Raw genomic sequence first — 27342 nt, 5'->3', positions numbered from 1 at the left:
CAACACTGGTCTATGGTAACCTATCCTGTAAACACACACACACACACACACAGAGTCAATGGCACAAAGACTGTCATCATAGCAGAGTAACATATATATTTTTTTGACCCCTCATGCCCATCCCATACAATTAGTGAAGGGAGGGAGGAGATATAAATCAGCATCGTCATTGTATAGCTTAATCCAGATGAAACTGCTGAGAAGCAACCATTTTTAACCTACAAAAATGGCAATTTCATATGGTTCAACTTAATATTATTAACCCAAAGTTTTCATGAGAGGGTTCATGGTGAGATTCAGAACTTAGGCTTACAGCAGGCCTCCAATACACTGTCTTGAGTGGTTGCTGATTGCAAAAGTATGGGTCAATGATATTTCAGGTCCAAGTGTAGCAATTCATTAACTGCTAAATTGTTTGTTTCCTCTTTTGTTGGCCAAAACACAGTTTCTACAAACCTGGCTGAAAAATAATATTTGTAAAGATAATAAGTAAGGCACTGGCCACTGATATGTGTTCCTGGTCACCATGTGCAGCTCAGGGACTATGGCTGCAGACTCCTGGAAGCACTTCACTTAGATGCCTCAGAAACTCCTCAAACTCAGTCTTTGCAAAACCATAACCTCCAAAACCACCATTACCACCCTCATCGTTGTCATTAGTACCATCATCATCACCATCATTGTCTTCACCACTACTGTCACCACCACCATGACCATCATCATTGGGTCATCACCACCAACACCATCACTGTTGTTGTTATCATCATCCATCATCACTACCAATAGCATTATCACCATGATCACCATGCCTTCTATGTAGTAAGTCCTTACTTAATTACTTTACCCATGTCCCTAAGACATCTTCACTCTTTCATCCAGTGAACTCCTATTCAATCTTTAAGACCTCATTTAAATATCACTCCTCAGAGTTCTCCCCACCTCACAGGCTAAATAAATTGCTCTCTCACTTCTGTGGAACCACTGAAAAAGTTCTTTGTACGTGTCTAGGTTATAACATAATGACCCAATTATGCAATCTTCTCTCCCAACTTTCAGCTCCTAGCACTGGGTCAGGTACCAACTCTGTGATTCAAAATAAATATAAATTGGTTGAATTCAAATGAATAGGTTTCATTTTAAGGGCATTCACTGTGTAGACATTCCCTGGATGCTGAGCTAAAAAATGATTTTGAGGCTGTGATCTGATATTTCCAATCATCTTATATACATTTTGCCTTCAAACAGATTGTAAATAAATATGGACATGGGCCACAACTTCTGTATCTTTGTAGATTTCACAGCACTGTGCAGAGCCCCCCACTTTTAATAGCTTTGTTGAGATATAATTCATGTATCATACAATTCACCCATTTACAGTGTACAATTAAATGTGTTTCTGTATATTCAGTTGTGAAACTGTCACAATCAAATTTTAGAAAAATTTCATTATCCCCAACCAAACCGCATACCATCACTAGTCACCTTTTCTTCCTTCTCCCCAACCCTGGCCAACTATGAAACTAATTTCTGTCTCTGTATATTTGCTTATTTGCATATAAACTGGATCATACAATATGTGATCTTTTGTGACTAGCTTTTTTTATTTAGGATGATGTTTCTAAGGCTCTTCCATGTTGTAGCTTCTATCAGTACTTCATTTCTTTTTATTGTCAAATATTGTCCCATCTATGGATATACCTCATTTTTTGTATCCATTCAACAACAATCCACTCATTTGGGTTGTTTCTACTTTTTTCATATTATGCATAAGGCAGCTGTGGATACTCATATACGATTTTTTGCATAGATGTATGTTTTCACTTCTTTTGGGTATATACCTAGGAATGGAATTACTATGTCATATGGGAACTATGTATTTAACATTTTGAGGAATTACCAAACTGTTTTCCAAAGTGGCTGCACCACTTTACAATCCCATCAGCAATGTGTGAGGGTTCCAGTTTCTCCACATCCTCATCAACACTTGTTATTTTCTATCTCATTATAGTTATCCCTGTGAGTGTGAAGTGATATCTCATTGCAGTTTTGATTTATATTTCCCTAGGATTAATGATTTGGAGCATCGTTTCATGCACTTAGTGGCCATTTGTATATCTTCTTTGGAGATAATGTCTATTCAAATCCCTTGCCCTTTTTTAATTGGGTTATTTGAATTTGTATTAAGTTGTATGAGTTTTTTATATATTCTGGATACAAGTCCCTTATGAGATATGATAGCAAATAATTCTCCCATTTTATGGATTGTCTTTTCTTGATGGTGTCCTTTGAAGCACAAGTTTTTCATTTTGATGAAGTCCAATTTATCTATTCTTTTTTTAGTTGCTTGTGCTTTTGTTGTCATGTTTAAAAAGGCTTTGTCTAACAAAAGGTCACAAAGATTTATACCTATGTTTTATTGTTGGAGTGTTACAGTTTTAACTCTTACATTTAGATCTGTGATCCATTTTGAGTTGATTTTTATATATGGTATGAAAGAGCCTTTCACCTAGCTTAGGGTTTTTGGAAATAGATAGTCCACACATATTTTTTTTTATGTATCTCATATACATATTACCAATAGTTTCTCTTCAGTGGCAATGATACTCAAGCATGCTTTCTCATGAGCATTTTACAGACACCTGGCATTCAAGATGTTCTGAGAATTTTATACAGGGAGAATCTAAAAAAGCTAAAAAGACTGTTCATCAATGAGACACTGACAATGTTCATAAAATTCCTCACATTTTGATTTTATATTGTCCTGTGATATTTTCCTTTCATTGTTTTGAGTGATTTCTATATTCTGAATATTGAAAATTCAATAGATGTTTATGGTTTCTTGGTTTTTAGTGTTGTTTCTTCTCCTTCCTTATCTCCCTCCCTCTCTTCTTCAGTTCCTCCCTTCTTCCCTTCCTTCGTTTCTCCTTCCTCCTTTCTTTTTCTTCCTTCCTCCCTCCTTCCCTCTCCCCTTCCTTCTTTTCTTTTTTTCTCCCTGCCTCCTACTCAGCTTTCTGTTCTCCTTTCCTTCTTTCCTAACTACCTTCTCCCTTATTTACCTCTTAATTTCCTCTCTTAATTCTCCTCCTACCTAAAGTATAAGCTCACTGAAAATATCCTCTACAGGTCTTGGTTGTCTTCACAACCCTTTATCAGCCACCACAACCCCCCACCCCCACTGCCCACACACAGTGCCTAGAATAGGTCTAGGCAATAAGTGTTTAAGGGTTTAATCTGAACAGGCAAATCCTACCCATGAGTTCCAAACCAAACTATAAGGACTCCCTTCTCCACAGTGACCGTACATGCACTGTTACATCCATATTCAATTAAAAAAACATTTGTTTTATAATAATTGAACAAAAAGCATTACTCCATGTAAATGAAAAATATCAAGAGAAAAAATAACTGCAATCATGACATGTAAAATGCATGCATGGGAAAACAGCCTAGGGAAAAGAGAGAATTCAAAATGTCAAATCCTTTTCTTGGGTATATTCTTTCCTCTTTCTGCCAATCAGCATTTGCCATAATATGAACATTTAATTTCCATTTTTTTTAAAAAAAGAGGTAAAATATATATTATTGCAAAATATATATTATTTATTCTTGATTTTTCAGATATAAGAGGCATGTAACATCCATGCTATCAGTCACTTGGAAATGTTACACAAGGGAAAGTATTTTTATAATTACAAAGTCCTATACAAATATGACCTACTACTGTTATGTTGAATAATAATAACACCATGAATCAACACCATTAAATCCATTATACCATTAAAATATCTAGCACTTACAGAATTTCTGATCATTTAGCACAGATAATTTTCTATATTTATTTGCCATGATGATAACCTAGTTCTTTCCTCCTGCCTTACTGATCATGTATGCATTTCTACATATTAAAGATTAATTTACTGGCTCCTTAACCTTTAAATGAAGTAATCTCTATACCTCTAGGGCTTTTCAGGAAGTACATGAGTTGTGTGTGGAGGCCATGAACAAACACATGTGCAGAGTCAAGCCCTGCATCTCCAACAGGCAGGCTTTGCTCCTGCAGGTGGGGCAAGTTGGCCAAAACATAACCTGTGTCTAAGATGCAGGAACATCTGCTGGATTCCTGTATTCAGTTTGTTGGCTGGATTTAAGAACCCTGGAGGCTGCAGTTGATTAGTTCTGCTCTGGGTGCCACTGAGGCTCAAGGGAATGATGCTAAGAGAGTTTCAGAAGACAAGGGCATAATTCAGTCAGCTTACAAAAAAAGAAATAAAGCAATCTTGGCAACAGAAGCCTGCCCTCCTTCTCTCCCAGATGATTTTGGAGAGCCCTTGTTCTGTGGACTTTGACGTCAGAGGCCAAGGCTTTCCTGGTCCTTCACTGGCTGCTGCTCAATAAAAACACCATCCCATTCCATCATTTTGATCACCATTATTTCCTCAGTTAATAAAACTTAAGGAAAGCATGTTTTCAGAGATAGCTGCTAAGGGGCAGAGGCCCATTTTGGCTGAGGTCAGCCTTGGCAGAAGTCAACTCTTTTTTTTTTTCCTAAGGTCTTATGTTCTTTTGGTAAAATCATATTGTTTCAAAAATTAAAATAATAGAACATTAGTTATGCAATGGAAAGTGGTTCAAGTTTGCTGCCACAGAGTTTCATGTATACACTTTTTAGTTGTATTAAAAGCTAAACTCCATGCCAGAGTTTTAAATATTTTCTAAGCGCAATATCTCTCTGAAAAATTCCAGACTAGTTATGAGAGCCTCTTTCATTGTGTATTTTATTTTTTAAAATCCTTTCTTATTATAAATATATAAATTATTACTAATAGCATCATGAAGGAAGGGTAAGGCTGAAAATTTCATATCCAATTACAGCTGACCAGTGTGAATGTAAACCACATGACAACACATTGTGGACACAGCATCTCTAATGGTAGCTTAAAAAAAATGACTTGGGTTAGTAGCCAACTTTCAAGGGCCGCATGTTAAAAAGAAGGTGAGAATGGAGGGAAAGGGAGAGCTCTGTCCCTGCATAGAGGGAAGCTATTTGCTTTGAGGTGAGGATAAGACAGGAGTCAAGGATGTTGTGGTAGAAGATTAGCTATTATTGCAGCCTTACGGGGTGATATTTTTGCACTCCTACTGCCATATAAATAGGAACTTCCAAAAGAATCTCTTTTGGGCTTTTAGCAGGACCCAATCTGTTCAACTACTGAGTTATTTTTATTGGCCATTTGAATATTGTATTTGATTGTGAGTTCCATATCAAACACTCTTCCTTTCCCCCTTCTGGATCCCTTAGATCTCACATGAGCTGTTCCTCCCTCCTAGAAGCCCAATCCCTATGCTTCCTTCCAATCTGGATTAGATGTCCCAATACCCCCAGGACCTTCCTTATCAGAGTACTTACTCCATCTTTCCATCTTCCTCATTAGTATGTGAGCTCTCCTAGGCAGGGACCATGTCACTAGGGCCAGACTCAGTGCCCAGCCCATATATAATGTCCAGTGACTAATTGTGGAAGGCACAAATAAAGAACACACAGAATATCCAAAGGAGATGGGTTAGAATAGTGAGGGTCCTCTAAACCTGTTACAAAACAGGAAAAGATTTAACTGGGTAATTTCAGATGGAGATGAAAAGATTCTGCAGTGTGAAGGGTACTGGGGAGAAGAGACAACAGGAGAATAGCCTTAAATACTCAAAGATTATAAAGATGGATTAAATACCTAAGTGGCCTCAAAAAGCAAAATGTAAAAGAACCAAAGAGCAAGAGGATGATAAAGAAAGTTTTTATAGTAGAACAAAAGGCAAACATTTTAAGACAGAGTTCTCTGAAAAAAGAATGAGTTCCCTCAGAACCCTCATGTAGATTTATTAAGACTTAGTAAGTAACATAACCATTTTATATGTATCAACCCATTTAATCATCAGAAAAACCCCGTAAGGAAGGCAATGTCATCTATATATTTGATCAAGGTCATAGTGCAAGCAGAGTAAGTGGTAGGGCCAAGGTTAAACCTAAGTCATCTGACCCTTCAAAGTCCAGGTGCTTGGCCCTTGTGCTAATGCATTCCTCACCACCTTTGATGCTGGGCAGAGGCTAAAGGACCCCTTCCCAGAGATGCTACAGAGGAGTTAGGGAGCACTGCCAGATGAGATAACAGGCTAGATGATATGAAACAGTTTGTTTCCATAACAACACTTAATTATCACCACTTGGTCTTGTTTGGCTCAAGGTCAACCAAATGCAATGGACATAAAGTTTGTCAACCAAGACGTAATGGACATAAAGTCTGTTTTCACGTGGGACCCTAGCTTTCACATTTCCCCACCCTTTTGGGACACCTTTTCTCCCTACCTCCTACTGCTGCCAAATTACTGGCCCGCCGTTATGACTTCTTGAGTCATTCTCTTCTAGAGTAACCCAATTCGAATGCCAAGCCCAAGACAAAAGTCTGGCTCAACCCAATGATGTCACATGGTTACCTAGTTGAGGGAGAGAGGGGCACAGAGAATATTTGGGTACAGAAGCCATCCTACTGCTTAAATCACCAAGGTTGGATGTACAATAGATATTCAAGCAGTCAAAACATCAAGACTAAGCTAAGCTCCTGGAAATCGGGGACTAGGTTTGAGTCATGACTGGATCAGTATCTAGCACAGTGGGAGGTCCCTAGTTATTGGTCAATAAATGATGGTTGAATGACAGCTGGCACTTGAACAACACGGGGGCTAAAGCACCAACTCCCTGCAGAGTTGAAAATCCTGGTGTAACTTCTGACTCCCCCAAAACTTAACTACTATTAGCCCACTGTTGACTGGAAGCCTTTCTGACAAAATAAACAGTCAATTAACACATATTTTCTGTTTTATGTTTTATATGCTGCATTCTCACAATAAAGTAAGCTAGAGGAAAGAAAATGTTATGTAAAAAATCATAAGGAAGAGAAAATACAGTACCATTTAAAGTACCATACATTATTTACATAAAAAAAATCTAGTTCAAACCCCTGTTATTCAAGGGTCAACTAAAACTAATGAACAAATGCTCTATAATAACACTGCAGAAATTACATTTTTGTCCCAGTGATATGGGGGCTTCTGGGAACAAGCAAATGTGATCATTAACAAAAATAGTGCAAGAAACTGAGTGGTTATCTTCAGGTCTCACTGGAAATTCAGGAGTTTAACCTCATTACAAAGAAAGCTTAATTTTAATTTTATTCTCTACAGAAAAGCAACCATTAATTAAGACCCAAGAACCCTTAGGTGTAAAAGATGTGACCAATCACAGTTCATGTTCACACTCTGAAAGTTATTGTTTATTTCTTTAAAATCCTGGAAAGTTACCTTTCAGTAAAGAAGTTGGAAAGAGATACAATCAAGAAAAGGCCTTCCCTTCCAGTTATGTGTAGAAATGTCAATAACTACTAAGAGATAACAAATACTCTTACCCAACATGTCATTGTATCAGCCCTGGGAACACTAAGATTTAAGAATAAATCAGGGAGAATAGAGCCGAAAATCGATCAAGGAATGTGTCAAGTGGTGTAAATCCTTCTGATTTCCCTGTATAATACCAGTAAGTGGTCCATGTTGCTGTTTTATAGCAACATTAAAACAAATTAAAATCTAAGCCTCTCATGTTTGGGTCCCAGGGAGTTTCAACTTTATGGGGAAAGGCCTTCATTAGAATTCTCCTTCACCTTAAAGTGTTTGTAATTTGGTGTCAAAAATGTTTATCTGAAAAAAAAAGAATGTTTATATTGAAGTATTTACAGATGAAATGATATAATGTCTGGGATTTGCTTCAAAACAACCCAGGGATAGGCATGGGGAACTGCCAGATAGAAAGGAAACAGGATTGTCAATGATTGAATAATTGCTGGAGTTGGGTAAAGGGTATGTGGGGGTTCATTTTACTATTGTATATAACTGGCCTTTAAAAAAAAAGTTTAGCAGTATTTTATCTAAATGCATTGGGCTACCAATTAGGAAAGAGATGATTCTCAAAGGAATATCCCTCTCTGTTCCATGGAGGTGCCCCTTGCTTTTGAACGAAGGGAAACTACCACTCATCATACCAAACTTATAGTCATATCTCATTGGAGTGCTTGTTCAGGTATCTGCATGGATCCCACATTAAAGGCAGGGTTCTCAAGGTACCTTATTTTCAAAATATGACTTAATAGGAATTTTCAACTGCCAAAATTCTTTAAAATGCTCTTCTCTTTTAAATATAGGCATTTGATAATTTCACCTTTCCAAATGAGAAGCTTACCTGACTTCCATATATTCTTCATTAAAAAGACTTTCTAAAGAAATGCAAGTCTGCATAGGAAAGCTTTGGAGAAGTTTAGAAAATTGTTGCTCTAGAACATAAGATGCAGAGGATACTCATACATGAGAATGGATCATGTTGAAATCAGTTGCTTCGAACTTAAGAGCCTATGTCCCTGAAGAAAAGAAAATGGCTTTGAATGGTGACCAAGTTTCTAGTCTACCCCACTAAAGACTGTTAGATGAACAACATTGTTGAATGTGGAAAGGACTCCTTTCTAAGCTTTCTGAATCTACCTGGTCTGGGGCAACCTGCCTCCAGATGGAAGAAGGCCTATGCACTGGACAGGCCAGGGTTACAATGCTACTGGTGCCATTACCACACTGGCTCAAGGTCCATGTATTCCAGAAAGGGGCTGAGCTGCTGGTCCACGGTGAACTATAAACATAATGCAGGCTAGGACTAGACCAGCTCTTCTCAATCAGGGCTGATTTTACCTTCTAAGGGGCTTCTGGCAATATGTCTGGAGACATTTTTTATTGCCAACTGGAGGAGGGGATTGCTCCTGGCATCCAGTAGTTAAAGGCCAGGGATGCAGGGCGCCTGGGTGGCTCAGTCGTTACGCGTCTGCCTTCGGCTCAGGGCGTGATCCCGGAGTTATGGGATCGAGCCCCACATCAGGCTCCTCTGCTGGGAGCCTGCTTCTTCCTCTCCCACTCCTCCTGCTTGTGTTCCCTCTCTCTCTGGCTGTCTCTCTCTCTCTGTCAAATAAATAAATAAAATCTTAAACAAACAAACGAACAAAAAGGCCAGGGATGCTACTAAACACAGGACAATCCTCACAACAAAGAATCATCCATCCCAGTGTCAGTATAGTTGTTGTGAACCCTCAGACTAGAGCAGTAGTTGCCACAATAATCCCCTCACAGCCCCCATGCGTTCACGGAGGGATGAAAGTGCTAGGGGAGCGGACACAGAGCAGGCAGGAAGGAGAAAGCCAGGGGCACACATCTCCACCACTCCCAGAGCCAATCTAACCCCCATCGTGTAAATTCAGCTCCCTATGGGTCTATTGAAATCTTTCACTTCTCTTCTGTGGCTCCACTGCCAAAATCCTAAAACAAGCTCTTTCTCCCTGGAAGACTGCACCACTTCCTAACTAGCATGCCCATGACACCCAAATCTATCCTCTGTGCAAAAGGCAGAGACAGTATGGTGTGGTGGTCAAGCATGTGGCCAGACTACATGACAATGCTAAGAGGTTCAAATCTCACCTTTGTTATGTGACCTTGAGCTAGTTACTTAACCCCTCTGTGTCTCTGTTGCTTCAAATGTAAAATGGAGATGATAAAAGTACTCATCTTAGAGAGCCATGTGAAGATAAAATAAGTTGATGCTTAACAAAGCTCTTTAAAAGTTTCTGGCACATGGTAAGTACATTGTAATTCCTTTTTTATTATTTTCAAATGCTAATCCCATCATGCCCCTCCCCTTCAATGGATTCCCATTCTCCTTAGGGTAAATATTGATAATCTGACCATGGCCCTCAAGGTCCTGGGTGGTCTGGCCTCTGCCACCCCTCCACTCTTAACTAATCCTGCTCCCTGCTACAGTCTCTGTGTTCCAGCCACACAAGCCTCCTGTGAGCTAATGCAAGGCATGTCATCCCTTCTGCCACAGGGACTTTGCAGGGTCAGCCCCTGCCTCTTAGAATGTGCTCCCCCACCCGACCCTACTTACCAGCCCCACCTCTTCACCCAGTGAACTCCCACTCACCCAACACATCCTGGCTCACAGACAGAATCCTCAGGGAGCTCTTCTCCTACTTTCAGGATACTCTCATTACTACACAACCCTTTCCTTTTGTGCACACCTGCCCTCGCTATCATTCTGCATTCAGATTTCTAATCCTTTGATTGGACATCAAATTATTCATTCATTCTCTCAATCAATAACTTTGGCTTCCCTGAATGATTTGTTTTATGAATGAGTGAATTAGTCTATGATTGAACAAATGCCTGAGTCAATAAGGAGTGCTTAGCGTGTACCTCAGGCTACAGTGCTACATTTACAGCAGTTGCTTCTCAAAGCTGCAGTGCCTTCAGCTTTATGGAAACCCCAAACGCTCTGAGCTTGGTTGAAAGGAGGCTATCCATGGCCTGGAGGCAGCTGACTTGTACTCTGGTCAGGACGCCCTAGAATGTTCTCTTTCCTTCTATCTTAAGCACCTCTTCCCTCCTCAGTCAAGCCAACATCCCCAAGCCCGAAGAATTGGGGAAGAATTGTTTTCCCTTGTATATGGCAGGAGCGGGTGGTTGTTTTCACTAGTCCTAAGACTAAGGCTGACTCTGGGCACATCAGCCCCACATCTTTCTGGGGTCGGGGCAGCAGCCGTCATTCATATTGAAGGGTCATTTGGAAGCCAAGTGTTTTTAGAAAAACCACAGAATGGCAGTTTTGTTTCAGTGTTTTGACTTAAGCATCAAGCAATCTGCTTCTTTTTCCAAAATTACTTAATATGGGAAATGTAAACATTTTCTAACAGCGCTTTCTCAAATCATCCTAACAAATCTCACACATGTGACCATGGCACCATGGATTTCCCCACTGTACCAGACTGGGTCTGGCTGAAGACAGCCATAGATGGGTCTAATGAGGAGACTTCAATGAAAGGTCTACAGAGGAGAGGTGGGCAGGGTTAATAAAACAAACAAGACATGGTGAGGCACCCAGAAACTGGCAACGGTGGGCAGCCGTTTCCTTGCCTTGGGTGAGGGGCAAAAGGAAACATGAGTTAATCCCAGTGCCAGCAGGAACTGGGTATGGGGCATTGCTGAGAGGGAGCTGTAGTCATGGAGAGAAGTCCCTACCTCCAGAGACGTGGCCACAAAGCAGGAAGCGAATAGGGAGGAAACTCTCTAGCTTTTTTCTACTCCCACCCTCCCATTTCCTACAGCGCCTCCTGTTGGCCTTGAACCCAACTAGGAGTCAGCCAGCAAAGGAACCCTAGAAATGCACCCCAGGGTGGGCAGCTTCCCAGGGCACAGCCTCCCCTCCCAAAGAATGGCAGGCAGTAGAAAAGAGCAGAGGATAACCACTGGGCCTACCCCACCCCATGTTGCCTTAGAATAAAGCCTTAGCTAATGGGAGTCTTAGAAATGTATCAAAGGGAAAGTTTTCCAAGAAAACTTCCAGAGATAGAGCCAAGAGGAGAAAGAAGCTCCAAGCTCAGGGCTCATGAAGTGAACACACAAACACCAATTTCAAAACAGAACAGAAAGACAGCAATTTAACTTTTATCGTAACTGCATGCTGGCACTAGCTGCAGTACACTCTGCAAATCTCTTCAAGTAAGCGAAGTGTAGGGTATGAGTAATAACAGATTCTCAAAGTTGGCCACAGCCTCCTGCAGGTTCGAATTAAGATCCCAGGGATATTGGCTTAACCCAAAGATCAAGTCAAACACTGCATTTCAATTTTCACAATCCGTTGGTTCCCAAATTCCGTGACTGGAAAACAAAAGACCTTGGCCATGTCTGATTGGCGCTTGGCTTTAGGCTATAGTTCTCAATTGTTTTGCTGCTGGTGAACTGAGTAGTCTCCTCTCAACATCTCATTCTCCAGGCAAGATTGCCAGACCCAGGCTCTTCTCTCCCCCAAACATGTGTGTACATGTATGTACACACACACACACACACACACACACACACACACACACTCCTTCCCAGGTGCTTGGTCTGCCTCCTGCCCAACAGTCAAAATTAGAATCTAGCAAGACAACCATTATGCTGAGAAAATCCAGAAAATATTTTGAACCCCAGCATTTTGTAGGGCATCAGAACAGGGGTAGGAAAGGGAGAGGAAAGGAAGAAGAGGAGAGAGGATGGTGGTTAGAAGTAAAGGAAAGAAGGAAGAGAGAAAAGAAAAGAAAGGGGAGGCTGGGTGGAAGAAAAGGCAGGAGTGGCCAAGGTAGAGAGAAAGGAGGAAGAGGCAGCTAGCAGGAGGCAGAATATAACTTTCATCAGCGTTCATTCATTCCTCTAACACACTTTTATTTAAATGCTTTCCAGGGATCCAGAACATTCAAAGCCTTCCCCACCTCCATGCTACGCCTTGCCCTATAACCCTATACTTCTTCACTGACTTGGAGACTTTGTGATGTCCTCTTTGAGCGAGGATGAGGATCTTGATATTTACCTGTTCACCCTCCATATCTTAGGGTTGAGGATTCCCCTGATCATACCTGGACTACATTTTACTTATGCCAAGAAGATACCACAAGAAAGCAGAAAACCATCTAAGTTGTGATTCTCCCCAAGTCCTGCCCCTCACAGTTCTGGCAGGCAGCTGGCATCTGGGCAACAGTCTGTTTCCCATTGATGCCCTAAGTCTCTACTCTGGCATACATTCTCCCCTTTGCATTGTCCTCATCTTCCTTCTATCCTTTTGCTCTAAACAACCATTGCAAGAAGTGTTCCCTAGCAAAAGACCTAGCTACCCAGAGGGATGTGGTAAAGGAGGGAACAAATGGAAGGGAGAAATAAAGGTGGACAGAAAGGGGCATCAATTTATAGAGCTGGCTAGAGGACTAGCCCATTGAGAAATGTCTAATTTCATACCTTCAATTTATAGTTGGGCACACTGCGACAGCCACAGGTTAAGGAATGATGGAACACCAGAGTCAGAAAGGATTGCATGGTCTGTTGACCAATGGGCATGGATGGATCAGGTCTTTCGTATCTTAGTGAGGATTTATATTTTATAGGGACCACAGTCTCTTGGGGATCTGGATCTGAGACCTGTGACAATTCCACTGGGGATCTCCATGATGAGCTGGTCTATAGTCCCAAGAAATCAAGCCAAAGTCAAGAGTTCAAAGTCATTTACACAAAACAGAAAATTCCCAGGCCACCAAGCCCTCTGGGTCAAGATCATGATCCTGAGTGGGGATAACATATCCTGTGTGAGTCCCCTTTGAAAATAAGTCAAATTAAATCAGAGATGAGACCCTATAAAGCTTTTCTCTCTTCCTGAATTTAAACACACATTCTTAAAAAAGGGAGACTAGTTATGAGTTTCTCAATGCCCACCATTGGCATTCGGAGTTGGATCATTCTAATGTTGTAGAGGCTGTCCTGTGCACTGGAGGGTGTTTAGCAGTCCCTGGTCTCTACGCACTTGATGCCAGTAGCAACTCCCCTCTAATTGTGACAACCAAAACTGTCTCCAGACTTTGCCAAATGTCCCCTAGGGGGCAACATCAACCCCAGGCTGAAACCCACTGTTTAGAGAATCAGAGACTATTAATGTGGTCATCTGAGTCTAAAGCCCTGTTCACAACTGGAGAGACTGGGTCCAGCTGGCCTCAGCTCATTCAGCTGTAACTGGCAGATTCAGGCTATGAACTCAAGTCCCAAGAGCCCTGCTCACTGGACCAAAAATTCTCATTTCAGGACTTGATATATGACCCTGGCTGTACTGACTGGCCCTTGGTTTCTCTTTGTGTGATGTAGCTACCCCATCCATTGCCTCCTGAGGCTAAACCTGGCAGCACCGCCCACAACGTTAGGTCAAGTACTTAAAAAATTCCTCCAACGGGATATTGCTCTTGATTGGGAGAAGGACCACAACTGTCCCTTTTGACTTGCCGTGCTTTATGAGGTTGGAAGGCCCGTACATTTCTCTTTCCCTGTCTTATTGGTTGACCTTCCCTAGCCCCCATGGAGCTGCTGTGAGGATGGAGATAACATAAAGTATGGTGGTTGGAATTATTTAAGCTCCACAATTCACAAGCATTTAGATTATTTAACTGCTGATTATGATTATTTAAGCTGAAAGATTATACCGCTTTAGCTCAGAAAATGTTTGTATTTCCATTAAAAACCACCAGGCCAAGGGCCCTTTTGACTGACATTTTTCACTATTAAAACTTTACATACAGTGCATGTTTTTGGCGAGAAGACAGTGTGTCCCTTATTTTGTTTTAAGATAAGGAAGCTGACTTCAAAGGCCTCTTCCAACTAGCTCTCTCCCTGTCCCCTCCCTCCCATCATCATCGTAGTCTGCTGTCCTGCACCCCAGAGGCAAGTTGGAAGAAGCACCCATGTGCCCATTGCCTTCTACTATTTAATCAAAACCAGTCCTGCAATTTCTACTCTTAAAATTCTTATTACGATGACATCTAAGTTCTTCGCTCAGAGACAGTGTGCTCAATGGTAACGGTCATGGACTATAGTGGTAAACAGCCTTGCATTTGAGTTCCAGGTATCTGGGACTCAGTTCCTGCATCTACATAGTGGGGATAATAACACTCCCCAGCTCACAGAAGGTGGCAGCAATGTGCCCCTGCCTGACATGTAATAAACACTTAATAAAAGTTTACTGGTAATAGTAATTCCATCACCCAAAGTCTTACATGCACTGAATAGTATATATGCCTGGGCTAGTTTAATTCTCTGAAGGCATGTGAATCAGAGACAGTACATTCCCTGAGGCAGAGAGAGTGAAGGGCTCTTGATTCTACCTGACATGCAATTTAACCAGTGATTCTTTCCCTATAATGATCTGTAAAACATGTCTCTGCTTGGCTAATACATTTTACATCTAAAGAGTCTTATGGAAAATAACACAATGTACAAACATACAGAAAAATTCTACTGTGGTCCTATTAGAGAAGATTGTGTCCTAAACCAAGCAATCATTTTTTACTTTTGGCAAGTTGCTGCACTTAAACAAATTTTCTTAAGGGAAGAACAAAGAAGATTTCGGCATCTCCTAAATATCATCCACATTTCGGGTCATTTGTTTAGTGAAATTATGGATAGAATTCCACATTGGAAGCACTGTGATCACCCTGCTGTTCCCTCCATGGGGATGGAAATTCCCTGCTTAGCACCCAGAACAGGTGTTTTTTGCTTGCGCGGGAATTGCCGACACACCCTGGGAGCTGCCTCCAAAGGCTACAAGTCCTCCCTCCTCCTTTCTGCTGACTGGAATGTGGACAGGATGGTTGCAGCTAAGACAAAAATCTTGCATTGGGGGTGAAAGCCATATGCCGAGAACGGCAAAGCATCAAGACAGAAGGAGTGGAAGTCCCTAGTGACTACACGGCTACTTGTAAGAGCTTCTGGAATGTGAGGTTTTCTGTTCCTTGCATTTAAAGTTAATTAGACCATTCCACTATTCTCAAGTTATTTTCTTCGCAGTTAAGTTTTACTCACCCACTATAAGTTTTGTGTACAGCAGGTCTTTTCTCTCCCGCTAAAGGCTCTAACACACCAACTTCAGGGTTACAAGAGAGAAACAGAAATCATGATGATAAGCAACTGTGCATTTATGTGACTGCCTGCAGCACAAACCGCAATCGATGTTGGATGAGCAGTTCTTCATGATGTTTATTTTCTCTCTCTGTCACCTGTCCTCAACCACTGCAGGTAAGCTAGAAAGCTGTGACGAGCTTCAGCAGTGTTCTAGCTGATTCACTTTACTTTTCAAACTCAGCAGGTGGTAAATAGAAACAACCAGACAAATTAGGACATTCTACAACATATTACCACTGGTACTTAATATTTTTAAAATTGGACATGTTGAAGTTTTTCTAAATAAACCATTAGATACAGAAAGGATTTCATTGTAGTCCCCAACCCCCAAAATGTTGAAAGCATAGAGCTAATTTGGAATTTGAAGATAGGATCACTATATGTGAACTATGTGTTTATCTAACATGAATATGCAACATAACATGATATATTCATGTGCACTCACATATATATACACACGTACATATATGATCTTTTGCTGCTTAAAAACCACTTTCTCATAAATGTATGATTTCATTAAATCCCCATAACATCTCTGTAAGATGGTGTAACTGAGTTTATAAATTTTAAGTAACGGATGCCTTCCAAACTCCCCTCCCAGGCTTCATTTATCCTGTCCAAATTGCCAGGCACTTAGGATTCCTCCCTAAAGAAATGTGATTTGTCTTTTCTCATGCTGGCATGAAGTAAAGAATAAATTGATTTTATCATTTTCTGCACCCTGCCTCTCCTTTGAAGGGTACTTACCTAATGAGTGGCTCTCTCAAAAAGGATCCTAGATCAAAGAGGCCAACAGGATAATGCCTTGGAATAAGCTGCTGCCTTACCTCACTGTAAACTTCCTAAAATAGCTCAATATATACAAAGGCTTTTGAGGCTATCTGGAGAAGATGTCTAAAATGCAACAATACCCAGTAAATTAAGATGGATCTTACATCATCAGATGAGTTAAAAATGTAGAGGTTTCGTTAAAATCTTTACATAACACAAGCACCAGAAATCACCACAAGAAGTCTAAAATATACACTTCAAATCATGAACTATTAACTAGCTCTCAAAACCCTTATTCATTCCATATTTAATACTAAATTGAACATATCAGTCAGCCTGCCTGTCTGCCTATTAAATTACTATGCTAGTTTAAATCATCTGAGCAAGCACACACAGATAGATTTTAAGTACTGTATCTCCTGGCCTTCAATTCCTTTTAGCCACAGATATCAAATTCACCTGTCACAAATTAAATAATTGAGCTTTGGTTACTCAAATGTAAGCTTATTAGCCAGCATTAATAAAACCAAACATATAGAATGATGTTCTTAATATTATTTTAATAAAATTCCTTTTAAATAGGAGCAAATGTAACAAAGATGAGGCATTAGGAAATGTTGTAGCAAGAGGTTTTAGATATTTTTTAAGTAAAAGAATAATCTTATACACAAGGGAAAGTGAATACTGTGCTCTTCTATGAAAATGCAGGGTTGGGGCACCTGGGTGGCTCAGTCTGTTGAGCAGCTGACTCCTGGTTTCAGCTCAGGTCATGATCTCAGGGTCCTGAGATTGAGCCCCACATCAGGCTCCACTGTCAGTGGGGAGTCTGCTTGAGATTTTTTCTCTCTCTCTCTCTCCCTCTCCCTCTGCTGGTTTGCACTCTCTCTCTCTTAAATAAATAAATAAATAAATAAATAAATAAATAAATCTTTTTTAACAAAAGAAAGAAAATGCAGGGTTGGGGACTTTTAGTTCCTTCCAGTGTCAGAATAATTACTAGCAATTAGAATACTAACCAATAAAGACCAAACTAAATGGGGAGGTGTGTGTGGGGGGGGGGGAGAATTCTTCATGAAATACAGTCAAAGGCTCTCCTCTGACCTTGGTTCCTAAAAGGGTTCTCAGTCGTAGGAAGTTACACTGAATTTTCCATGTCCCTCTTTACCTCAAAGAGCTACAAGGGTCCTTACCTTTGGAATAGCTTTCTAAGTGGGATTCCAAATTTCTTTGGTTATAGGAAAAAACTATTTTTCTCATCTATCTATTCATTTACTTGCTTATTACTTTGATCATTCATTTCCTCCACTCATTTTACTAAAGTGCAAGCTTGATCAGGTGGGATTTTTCTATTTGTTCACTTAGAACCGTACCTGCCACATCATAGGTACTCAATGAATATGAATTCATATGAGCTAATTCATCCTTTCATTCCTCAAAAGTTTATAAAATGCCCACCACGTGACAGGTTCTAGATATTCAATATTAAAAAGAAATTCCACTATAAATAAAACCAACTCATGAGAAATCTTTAAATTGGAAGAATCAGGCAATATTTTCTCATTCTAAATTCATTCTAATTTTAAACTAAGAAGATAATTCCTGGCCCTGCTCCAGGAGAATGGGAGGGAAAAATGTAGACGAGTATGGCACATGTCCCAAAATGATATAACACAAAACAAAACTCTGAGCACAAATGAAACAGCTGGGTTGTGGGGGTAGCTATCAAAAGATAGCATGAGGGATCTTTGTAACAATGGAACAGTTCTATATCTTGACTGTGACAGTGGTTACACAAATTTATACATGTGATGAAATTGCATATAACTAAATACACACACATACACACACAAGTGCATGTAAACCCAGAGAAATTTGAATAAAGTTGGCAAATTGTACCAATATCAATTTCTTGGTGTGATATTGTGCTGTAAGTTATAATTATGCAAGATGTTACCACTGAGGAAAATGATTTCTTACAACTGCATATCAATCTATAATTACTTTAAAATAAGTTAACAAAATAGAACAGCAGAATGCTTATCAAAACATTCTTTATATTGCCAAACATTAGAACCAAGATAAATGTCCAATAAAGAAGTGAACCTACATGACAGTATATTAAGTAATTAAAAATAATACAATCTTATGTTTAGAACATGGAAGGGTGTTCACCATCCAGTAAGCCAAAGAAGCAGGATTTGCAAAATATAAGAGTACAATCGAATTGTGTTAAAAAAATATAGAGCAAAAAAGAAAAAAAAAAGTAAAGAGTATTTGTAAAGGTGTGCACCAAAGTGCCATCAATGTCTGTCTGCATGGTAGAAGATCTTAGGTGATTTTCCTTTTAATTTTGCTTCTTCATATTTCTTCATTTTTCTTTTCTCAAATGAACACTATTATTTCCAGAAGAAATATCTAAAATGCTGTCTGTGCTGTGTATGGGGCTCAGGTGAATTCTGTGTGCTTTGAACAAAAACCAAGACAAGTGGGAAGATTACACAGAAAGCCATTTCGGCTCCATGAAAGTACCAGTGAGGTACCTGCAAGTGCCCACGACTTTCAGTGGGAATGGTGTTGGCCAGGGCCTGGTGAATTCCCTATTAGTAACTGTGTGGATAGGAGTCTGGTTTATGCACGCTGGGAAGTTGGACCCAGCTGCTTTCCAATTTTAAAACTCTGTGCCATTTAATTTTACAACGAATTTAACAGACACTACCTTTCATTTCAAAAGCCCCTTTTATGTTTCAAAGCACTTTCACATATGCTGGTTTATATTCATTTCAGTTCAGTACTTTAAAAAAAATCCTGTCTGTACAACAATTCTACAGAGTAGGCAAGGTAGCTATTATCACCTCCATGTTACTGAAGAGAAAACTGAGGTAACCAGGGAGTGATCTCCTTCAGTATTATGGGTAAGTTAACATATCCCACCTTCTTTCGCTTGACTCACGGCCCCACCCCTACATCCTCTAACACCATACAGCCTCTCCCTTCCCACCAGGGTTTGGAAATAGATAGACTTCGCCTAAAGTTGCTTACATGATGCCTGCCAAGTTGAAAGAAAACCAACAGGGCACCTGTGTGGCTCAGTAGGTTAAGCATCTGCCTTCTGCTCAGGTCATGATCCCAGGGTCCTGGGATCAAGCCCCATGTCAGGCTCTCTGCTCAGCAGGAGAGTCTGCTTGCCTCTGCCCTACCCCTACTCATGCTCTCTCTCTCTCAAATAAAATCTTAAAAAAAAAAAAAAACAATAATGCTTGGCACAGAGTGATAGTAAATACTGACAGGGATATACCCATCTAATTTTTTCCACTAACTTACACTGACTCAGTTAATGTCCAGTAACCAATATGTCAACTCAGCTTAAAAATCAAGATTGATCAAACCAGTTGGTTGACTTGAACAGCCCAGGAGGCTCCTGAATCTAATTGGGGTTGTTGGTCAATATAATTGCCTTGTACCTGTGTCCCCATAGTCCTGGGAAGGAGCCCATGAGTGGGGCTTCTGGGCCAGTTAAATAGTGAATAGGGTCCATATTGGGCTTAATGAAGTAAGGCTTTGTTACTTTTACCAAAGGAATTAACAGAAGAATTCTGTATTTATTTTGCAGTGGCAGAAGATTAAGCACTTGAGCAATAATGTGGCAATTCACCAAAAGAGGTCTTAGTTAGGTGCTATCTGAAATCATGAAATTAAGTGGGAAAACATACACACGGAAAAGGTTTATATGTTTAAGAAAAATAAATCCAAATTTTAGATAAATGATACTCTTCACAAAGTATACTAAACAAATGACATATTTTCATTGGCTGATAGCGTCATTTACACACATATATCATTTTCCATGTGCCAAGCCCTCCTGAGTGCCTCTCCTCTCAAACACTCCACGAAAGTCGTTATAGGAGGAAACAGAAGGGCCAGCGATGTTAGGGTCATTTCCCCTAAATCACACAGCCGCCAAGTGGAAGCAACAGGATTCCAATGTAGATGTGATGACTCCCAAACCAGTGTACTTCACCATTACTTGCTCTCTCAAAACGTTGAAAGTATACGTCCTTTTTATAAACAGGAAGTAATGGAAGTCTCCTTACAAAAGCATGATAAATCACTCCAACAGATACAGAGTTAACTTGGGAATAGTTGGAGAACAATGAGAGAAACTAGGCTGAACTTCACTCATCACAACACACAAGGAGGCAGGAGTGGGACTGGTGAATGGAAAAGAATAAATCTTGATGGAATCAATGTACTGCTATTGTTAATAAATTATTGTTCAAGCTGGTAATGACGCAGATGTTTGAAAGACTTTTCTTCTTAGCTACATAAAATCTAGTCTTCACATTCAATCTATTCACTCATTCAATAAATAATTATTGAGCATTTACCATATGCTGGGCACTGTTCTAGGCAGTAGGATAACCACAGTGATTCAAACTGATGAAAGTTCCAGGCTTGGTGGAATTCACATAAGCTCCATGAGAAAATAAGACAGTAGAAAGGGAGTTTGAGGTAGAAGATTTCAGTTTTAATCCTGGCCAGATGGCCTTAAGCACATTACTTGAAATCTCTCTGAATCTCAGTTCCCTCGCTTCTAAACTGAGGATAATAATATCTGTTTTTATTATATATTATTTTATTAGGAAAAATGCAAGTTTATGCATTAAAAAAACCTACTTATTCTTTGGTCTTGGAGAAACTGAGGTAGTTGACAAGGAATAAAAGTTTTGTCCTCATTATTAAATCCTTCAAAATATTTCATTCCATATTTTCCATGATCTAAGCTTTCTGGGTTTAATGTTAACCATGTGTAAGACTTGTGGGGTCAGGATGAGGTCATGCTTCCATACCTAGCCACCAATTTCAAAGTCTATGTTACAGGCTTAAGATGCCATAATTATGTACGTTTCCCTTATTGTGGAAGGAAGTTAAATTATATCTTGGTGATTATTTCATCTTAACTTATAGAGAGAGATGCTGCTTCTTGCCTACTTCTTTAGGAACAGATCCATAGCCAAGCGATTATTTCTAAAATCTTTGAGTAATTTCTTTCCTATGTTCTTCCATGGTGATATTATTTCATTGTAAGAATGAAATAAGAGCTAGGTGGAGATGGGTGTGTCACAAGCCCACAGGAAGGATCATTGCCCAGCATGAGGCCACACTTTATTGATTAAATCAAAGAAAGAGACTGGTTCTAGTCTCCCCCCTACCCCTCACCTACCCTACCCTGGGATGAGGGGGAGGAGGTGGCAGGGGGATTTCTAAGTCTGTTTTTATCAGCCCAGCAAATCAGAGTCCTTGCTTTCTAAACAAAGAGGTGCCAACCTTGAGACTCTATGAAAGCCAACACAAGCTACACATTGTACACATGTGCAAAGAATATAATTAGCAAAGTTATAGTCACAATTAGGAAATACCTCCTCAGAAAAGTTTCCACTTAACTCTAAGAAGCACTCAAATTACTATTGTGCTTAACGAGGCCTCTGTCTCTTGGCCAGCTCAGACCTTTGAGACAAATCTAAGAATAACAGCGCCGTCCACAAAACACAGACACACAAAATTTAATGCTGGATTTTTTTTTGAATAACAGATATGAAAAATGTGCAAATTGGGACATGGAAGCTATAATTAAAAAAAATAAGAAGCATAGTCACAGAAATGAATAGTTGAGTGTTGGCTAAATTATTCTTTCTTTAAGCTCTTTGTCTTCTCTAGCCTTCCTTTCCCCATCCCTAAAGAAAAGTTAGAAAAGAGAAACTAGGAAAACAAAAATGGGTACTCACTTCATCTCCAGGATCTCCTCCAGCTGTTTTCTCCTTTCTATCCGGAGGTTGGCCAAGTGCGCCTCTTTTTCAGCCAGAGACTGCTGCGTGGAGGCCAGGCGTGCCTTGGTGGCATCCAGTTCCTGTCTGGTCTTCTCCAATGCATTCATCAGTTCCTCTATCTGAAAGGCACATGGCACGTGGTGTTATTTCTCCTTCATTCAAGCGCCAGGCCTTCCTTGCTAGCCTGTATTCTGACAATAGACACAAAGGAATCATAGCCATCCTTGAGCGGGGCACTGTATCTTAGAGACCATTCTTTCTTTGTCACTGGATGAAAGTAAATGTTTCAAACACAAAAAATGTCCAAATTTCTCCAGGGTCCTCATTCAATTGGATTGTCCAATAACCTTTATAGAAACTATTTAATATATTTATTAGAAGTGGAAGGTAACTGGCTTGACCCAATTTCAACCTGTGTTTGGCAAAAATCTCAGCTACTGCTTTCACAGTTGGCGGAAGGCAACACTCAAAATGCATTTGCCCAGCACAATATACTTTTGTGTGTAGGCTCCAGAGTATTCTGACAGGAAGTTAATCTACATGTTTCAGATTCATTCATGTTTTAACCTATCAAAGCGTTGTTTGGCAAAAGTGATTTGATGTCCAAGGGGCCTCAGGAGCCCCCTCTCACCTCACCTCCCTGCCTCACATTCAGGAAGCAAGGTTTGGCCAAAGGTAAACAGAATTCCAGCCACAAAAGGTTCAAGTTTGGTTTGCCCCTGAAGTTTGAGAGGGTTCTAAACTTGAAATAAATGACATGTAACTTTTATAGGGTGCTAATACACCATAGAAATAAGCCAGACTATCAAATATCCAGGATTTTTAGCCAGGTCCCAAAAAATTGGACTAGGGAGCCCCAAGGCAAGGCCTTATCCTCCCCAAACCATTGGGGGCTTTTAAAAGCCAACACACAACAAAGAGAGCTGGTGTTTACGGTTCTGTTCCAGAGACTTCCGTGGAGTGAGTTAGTGAAATGCCATCCCTTGCACAGATGCAGGCCGCATCCACCCTGCTGATTTAAAACCATGGTTCCAGGAAGTTTCTAGATTCCAGCGTTGATATTTGGGTTTCTAAGTCACCCCCCTTCCAGCTGAACTTGGCAGAATGGGATCATCCATCACTAAAGTCAACAGAACGCCCTTCAAAATGTGTCAATGACATGTTAGGTTCCAATTCATAAAGACTTTCTACACAATTTCTTCAGTTTTACATGGAATTTTTTCAGAATAAGCATCATAGTTCACATCCAAGGTAAATTACATGCTTTTAAGATTCAGAGAACCCTTCATTTTTCCCTGATAAAAAGAGGAATTTGATGACCATATAATGTAAATCAAAGTCAAAACCAAAAACAGCTTAAAAAGCAAGGAATATGAGGGTTAACCATGACAGTTCCAGAACCACACCTGCTTAATTGTAGAATTGTAGTATTATTCTTTAACTTTAGAAATATACAAAATTTAAAAAGCAATTATAATATTTATTTCTCATATAAATTTATGGAATATTATAAATATGACTAGCAGCCCTTTACAAAGCAATGCTTGGTGATCCTGAAACAGATATTTCCCCCCACCCCCCATTTTTGAGAGCAGCGTAAAAAAAGATCAGAATTATGGTCATTCCAAGTGCCAACTCAGATTCAGTCTACCTTACCCTCTATGGGATGGACTGTGTCCTCATGACCCCATTTCCTTTCATAAATCTCTCTGTATTCCAAATGTACCATTGATCTCAGAGAAGAGGGAGACTATCCAGGATTCTTACCTGCTAAATCTCTCTCTCATTAAGTTGAAGCTGACCTGTCTGCAATCTATGTACAGTTACTCAACTGGGTTTCCCAGTGCTTAGTTCACCTGCCACTTTACTGCTAGTTTTATATTAACCCAACTTTAACAGTTATATAGAGTAATGACTTGCAGTCTTCCCTGGTCATTTCAGCAATAACCACATAGAGAAACCTGGGCACCTAAGAGAGGCAGTCCAGAGTTTTTACTGATGGAGATGTCATTGGCTTCCAGCATCAATAACTCCTAGTATGAGGTGAGACTGCTATTCTCAATACCTAGCAAGCAGAGTCTCCAATAGTTTCCTAGACCAGGGCCTACGATTCCTCCAAATTCACATACCGCAGACCAGTATTGTACACTGAGGACCACTGGGGTCACTGGCCTCAGATACACAGTTCTAGTCTTCACACAGCCACTGTTTCTCTCTGTGACTTTGTACAAATGATCCCTTGATTCTTTGAGTCTCAGTTTCCTAGTGATGCCCATGATACCTCCTGTGTTAAACACCTAGAGTTCTGCAAACTATTTCCTTTGCTACCAAAGCAGGAGCATTAAAAAGCACCAAATGTTTTCCTGTTGTGGTGGTCATTAGGGTGGTTCACAATATTCTAGTTCTCCTCCTTAGGAGCACATGGTAGGGCCACACTTTGCCCCTCTGTTTTAATTGGGGTGAGGCTATGGCCAATAAAATCATTGTCATTTCCAGGTAGGAGCATTTAAGTGCTAGTACTTAACCCCAACCTTCCCTTTTCCCTGTGACTACAGAAGTGTGTTTCAGATCATGTCTCCTTCAGACTGAGTCTCCGAGTGACCACAATGAAGCCCAAGGCCAACCCACATCACATAAGCAAGGTATAAACCTCTGTTGTTCTATGCCATGAGACGATGGGCTGTTACTCCAGCCTGGCCTGGGCTGTCTTGGCCGGTAAACTGTCACACTTCTTATCAAGTGCCCTAAACCTGCCTCCATCTCCCCACCACCAGTCCCTTCTCATCAAGAAAGGAAATTGCTTTTCACTTTTGCTATCCCATGGAAACCCGACACTTGCAAGCCACTGGCACCTTCCTTCTTGCCATGTCTTTTTTTTTTTTTTTTAAGATTTTATTTATTTATTTATTTATTTATTTATTTATTTATTAGAGAGAGAGAGAACATGAACAGAAGGAAGGGTAGAGGGAGAGATACAAGCAGATTCCCCACTGAGCAGGGAGCCTGGTGCAGGGCTCAATCCCAGGACCCTGAGATCATGACCTGAGCTGAAGGCAGATGCTTAACCGACTGAGTCACCCAGGCGCCCCCACATGTCTTTTCTTAATGTATTGTTTGCACCGCCAACTTCTTCCCCTCATTTGATATAACATTTTAGCTGGCTATGTATGTGTAGTTTATGCCTTAAAAAACACTGGATTAGAATCTCAGCTCCATCACTTACTATGTGACTGATACAAGTTCCTACATCTCTTTCAGCTTCAGTTTCCTTACCAGGAAACAGGGGACTATGCTGCTTATTCTATTCCATATTTGTGGGCATTAAATGAGATGCTGAAGCCTATACATTATTTATTCTTCTTCTAACTGATGCCAATAAAATGATTTTTCTTCTGTTAAGGAGAATAAAGTACACTCATCATACAAATGGTAAAAGATACAGTCTAAAACTTTAAAATTTCTCTTTTTATTTAAGATTAAATAATGACATTCTTTTTCATTAAGATCACCCAAAATCCCACCATCTGGAAATAAACACTAAACACATTTTGTTATAATATCTCCTTGTCTCTCTTTCTCTCTTCGTGTGTGTGTGTGTGTGTGTGTGTGTGTGTGTGTATGTATGTATAACTGGGATGCTACATATAATTCTAAACAGTTTTCAATAAATGTATCATTAGAATTTCCCCCTTGTCATTAAATAGTCCCTTGTAAACACAGTTTATTGGGTGAATGGGGCTATATCCACCCACCATTTTCCTAAAGCCAACTCTTCCCTTGAGTTCTCTGAAGGTCTCTTACAGATTGGAAACTTATTTCCCATGTTTCATTGGAAACCTATTTCCTAAGTTTCTTTTGTAAATTCTTCATCTTCCTGTAGTCTATAACTGGAACCTTTCTTTTATTACTCTGTCCTAGAGACATTTTTTTCATCCATGTGGATCCTTAGGAGGGGAATTGAGGTCTGCCTCCACAGGTCTCACCTATATACAGATACTTTTCAAACTTTATCTTTTACTCCCTTGACCTCTTTCATATATACCTAACCACCTGTTGATCATCTCCATTTAGATGTCCTAATATCACTTTAGATGTAAGATGACCAAAAGCCAACTCATGACCCATGCACACCTGCCTAAACCAAAACCCTATCACCCACTCCATGCCCTCCCAACCTGCCACTCCCTACGCTCCCTAACACATCCACAGGTCCAACACCCTGACCTTTATTCAGTCACTCATGTTTAAGACCTCAGAACCACATCTGTCTCTCTCCTCTCCTCCTTCTTTTATTTTCCATTCATCATCAAGTCCTATAGCTCTATTTTGGAAACACTTCTCAGATCCATCGTTCTTTTCTTTTTTTTTTTTTTTAAGATTTTATTTATTTATTTGACAGACAGAGAGACAGAGAGAACAAGCAGGAGGAGCGGGAGAAGCAGGCTCCCCACTAAGCAGGGAGCCCAACACAGGGCTCAACCCCAGGACGCCAGAATCATGACCTGAGCCAAAGGCAGACACTTAACCAACTGAGCCACCCAGGTGCCGCCCCCCCCCCCCACTTTTTAAAAAAGATTTTATTTATTTATGTGAGAGAGAGCACGAGTGGGGGGTTGGGGAGAGGCAGAGGGAGAGGGATAAGCAGATTCCTCGCTGAGCAGGTAGCCTGACACAGGGCTCAACCCCAGGACCCTGGGATCATGACCTGAGCCAAAGGCAGATGCTTAACTGACTGAACCACCCAGGTGTCCCCATCATTCTTTTCTACCATTACTTTTGATGTCTCAAGCTCAGGTTCCTTCCTCTCCCACATTTCTGATAGGGTTGAAAATAATTGCATGAGTGTGTGTGTGTGTGCGTGTGTGTGCGCGTGTGTGTGTGTGCGTGTGTGTGTGTGTGTTCTTAGCTTTTGTCTCTACCCGCTATCCTAAATAAGGACATAGCTTTGCCTGATCAGCTTCTTCCCATCATAATGTATCTCTGAGCCAGGTCCATTCCTGGATTTTAGGACATGGAATTAGCCAATGGGTAGCAAAGTGAACTTGAGAAAATGAGTGCAAAGGTACAGGACCTTGAAGCACAGGCTATGAGGATCTATGTAATAAAAAGTGGGAGAAAGAAGTCAGAAGGGAAAGAGGAAGAATGA

General features: G+C 40.3%; 1 protein-coding gene across 1 annotated transcript in view; it reads right to left on the bottom strand.

Moving 5' to 3' along the window:
• Positions 1-27342, bottom strand: part of ERC2 (ELKS/RAB6-interacting/CAST family member 2) — a 674422-nt gene that overhangs the window by 152105 nt on the left and 494975 nt on the right. Inside the window, exon 14 of the mRNA XM_040628134.1 lies at positions 22155-22315. Coding sequence (XP_040484068.1) covers positions 22155-22315 — 161 coding nt within the window. The remainder of the gene's footprint in view (positions 1-22154; positions 22316-27342) is intronic.

The sequence above is a fragment of the Ursus maritimus genome, unplaced genomic scaffold (genome assembly GCF_017311325.1).
Source record: "Ursus maritimus isolate PB19 unplaced genomic scaffold, ASM1731132v1 scaffold_14, whole genome shotgun sequence".
NCBI classification, from domain to species: Eukaryota; Metazoa; Chordata; class Mammalia; order Carnivora; family Ursidae; genus Ursus; species Ursus maritimus.
This window is presented reverse-complemented; position numbering and strand designations above follow the sequence as displayed.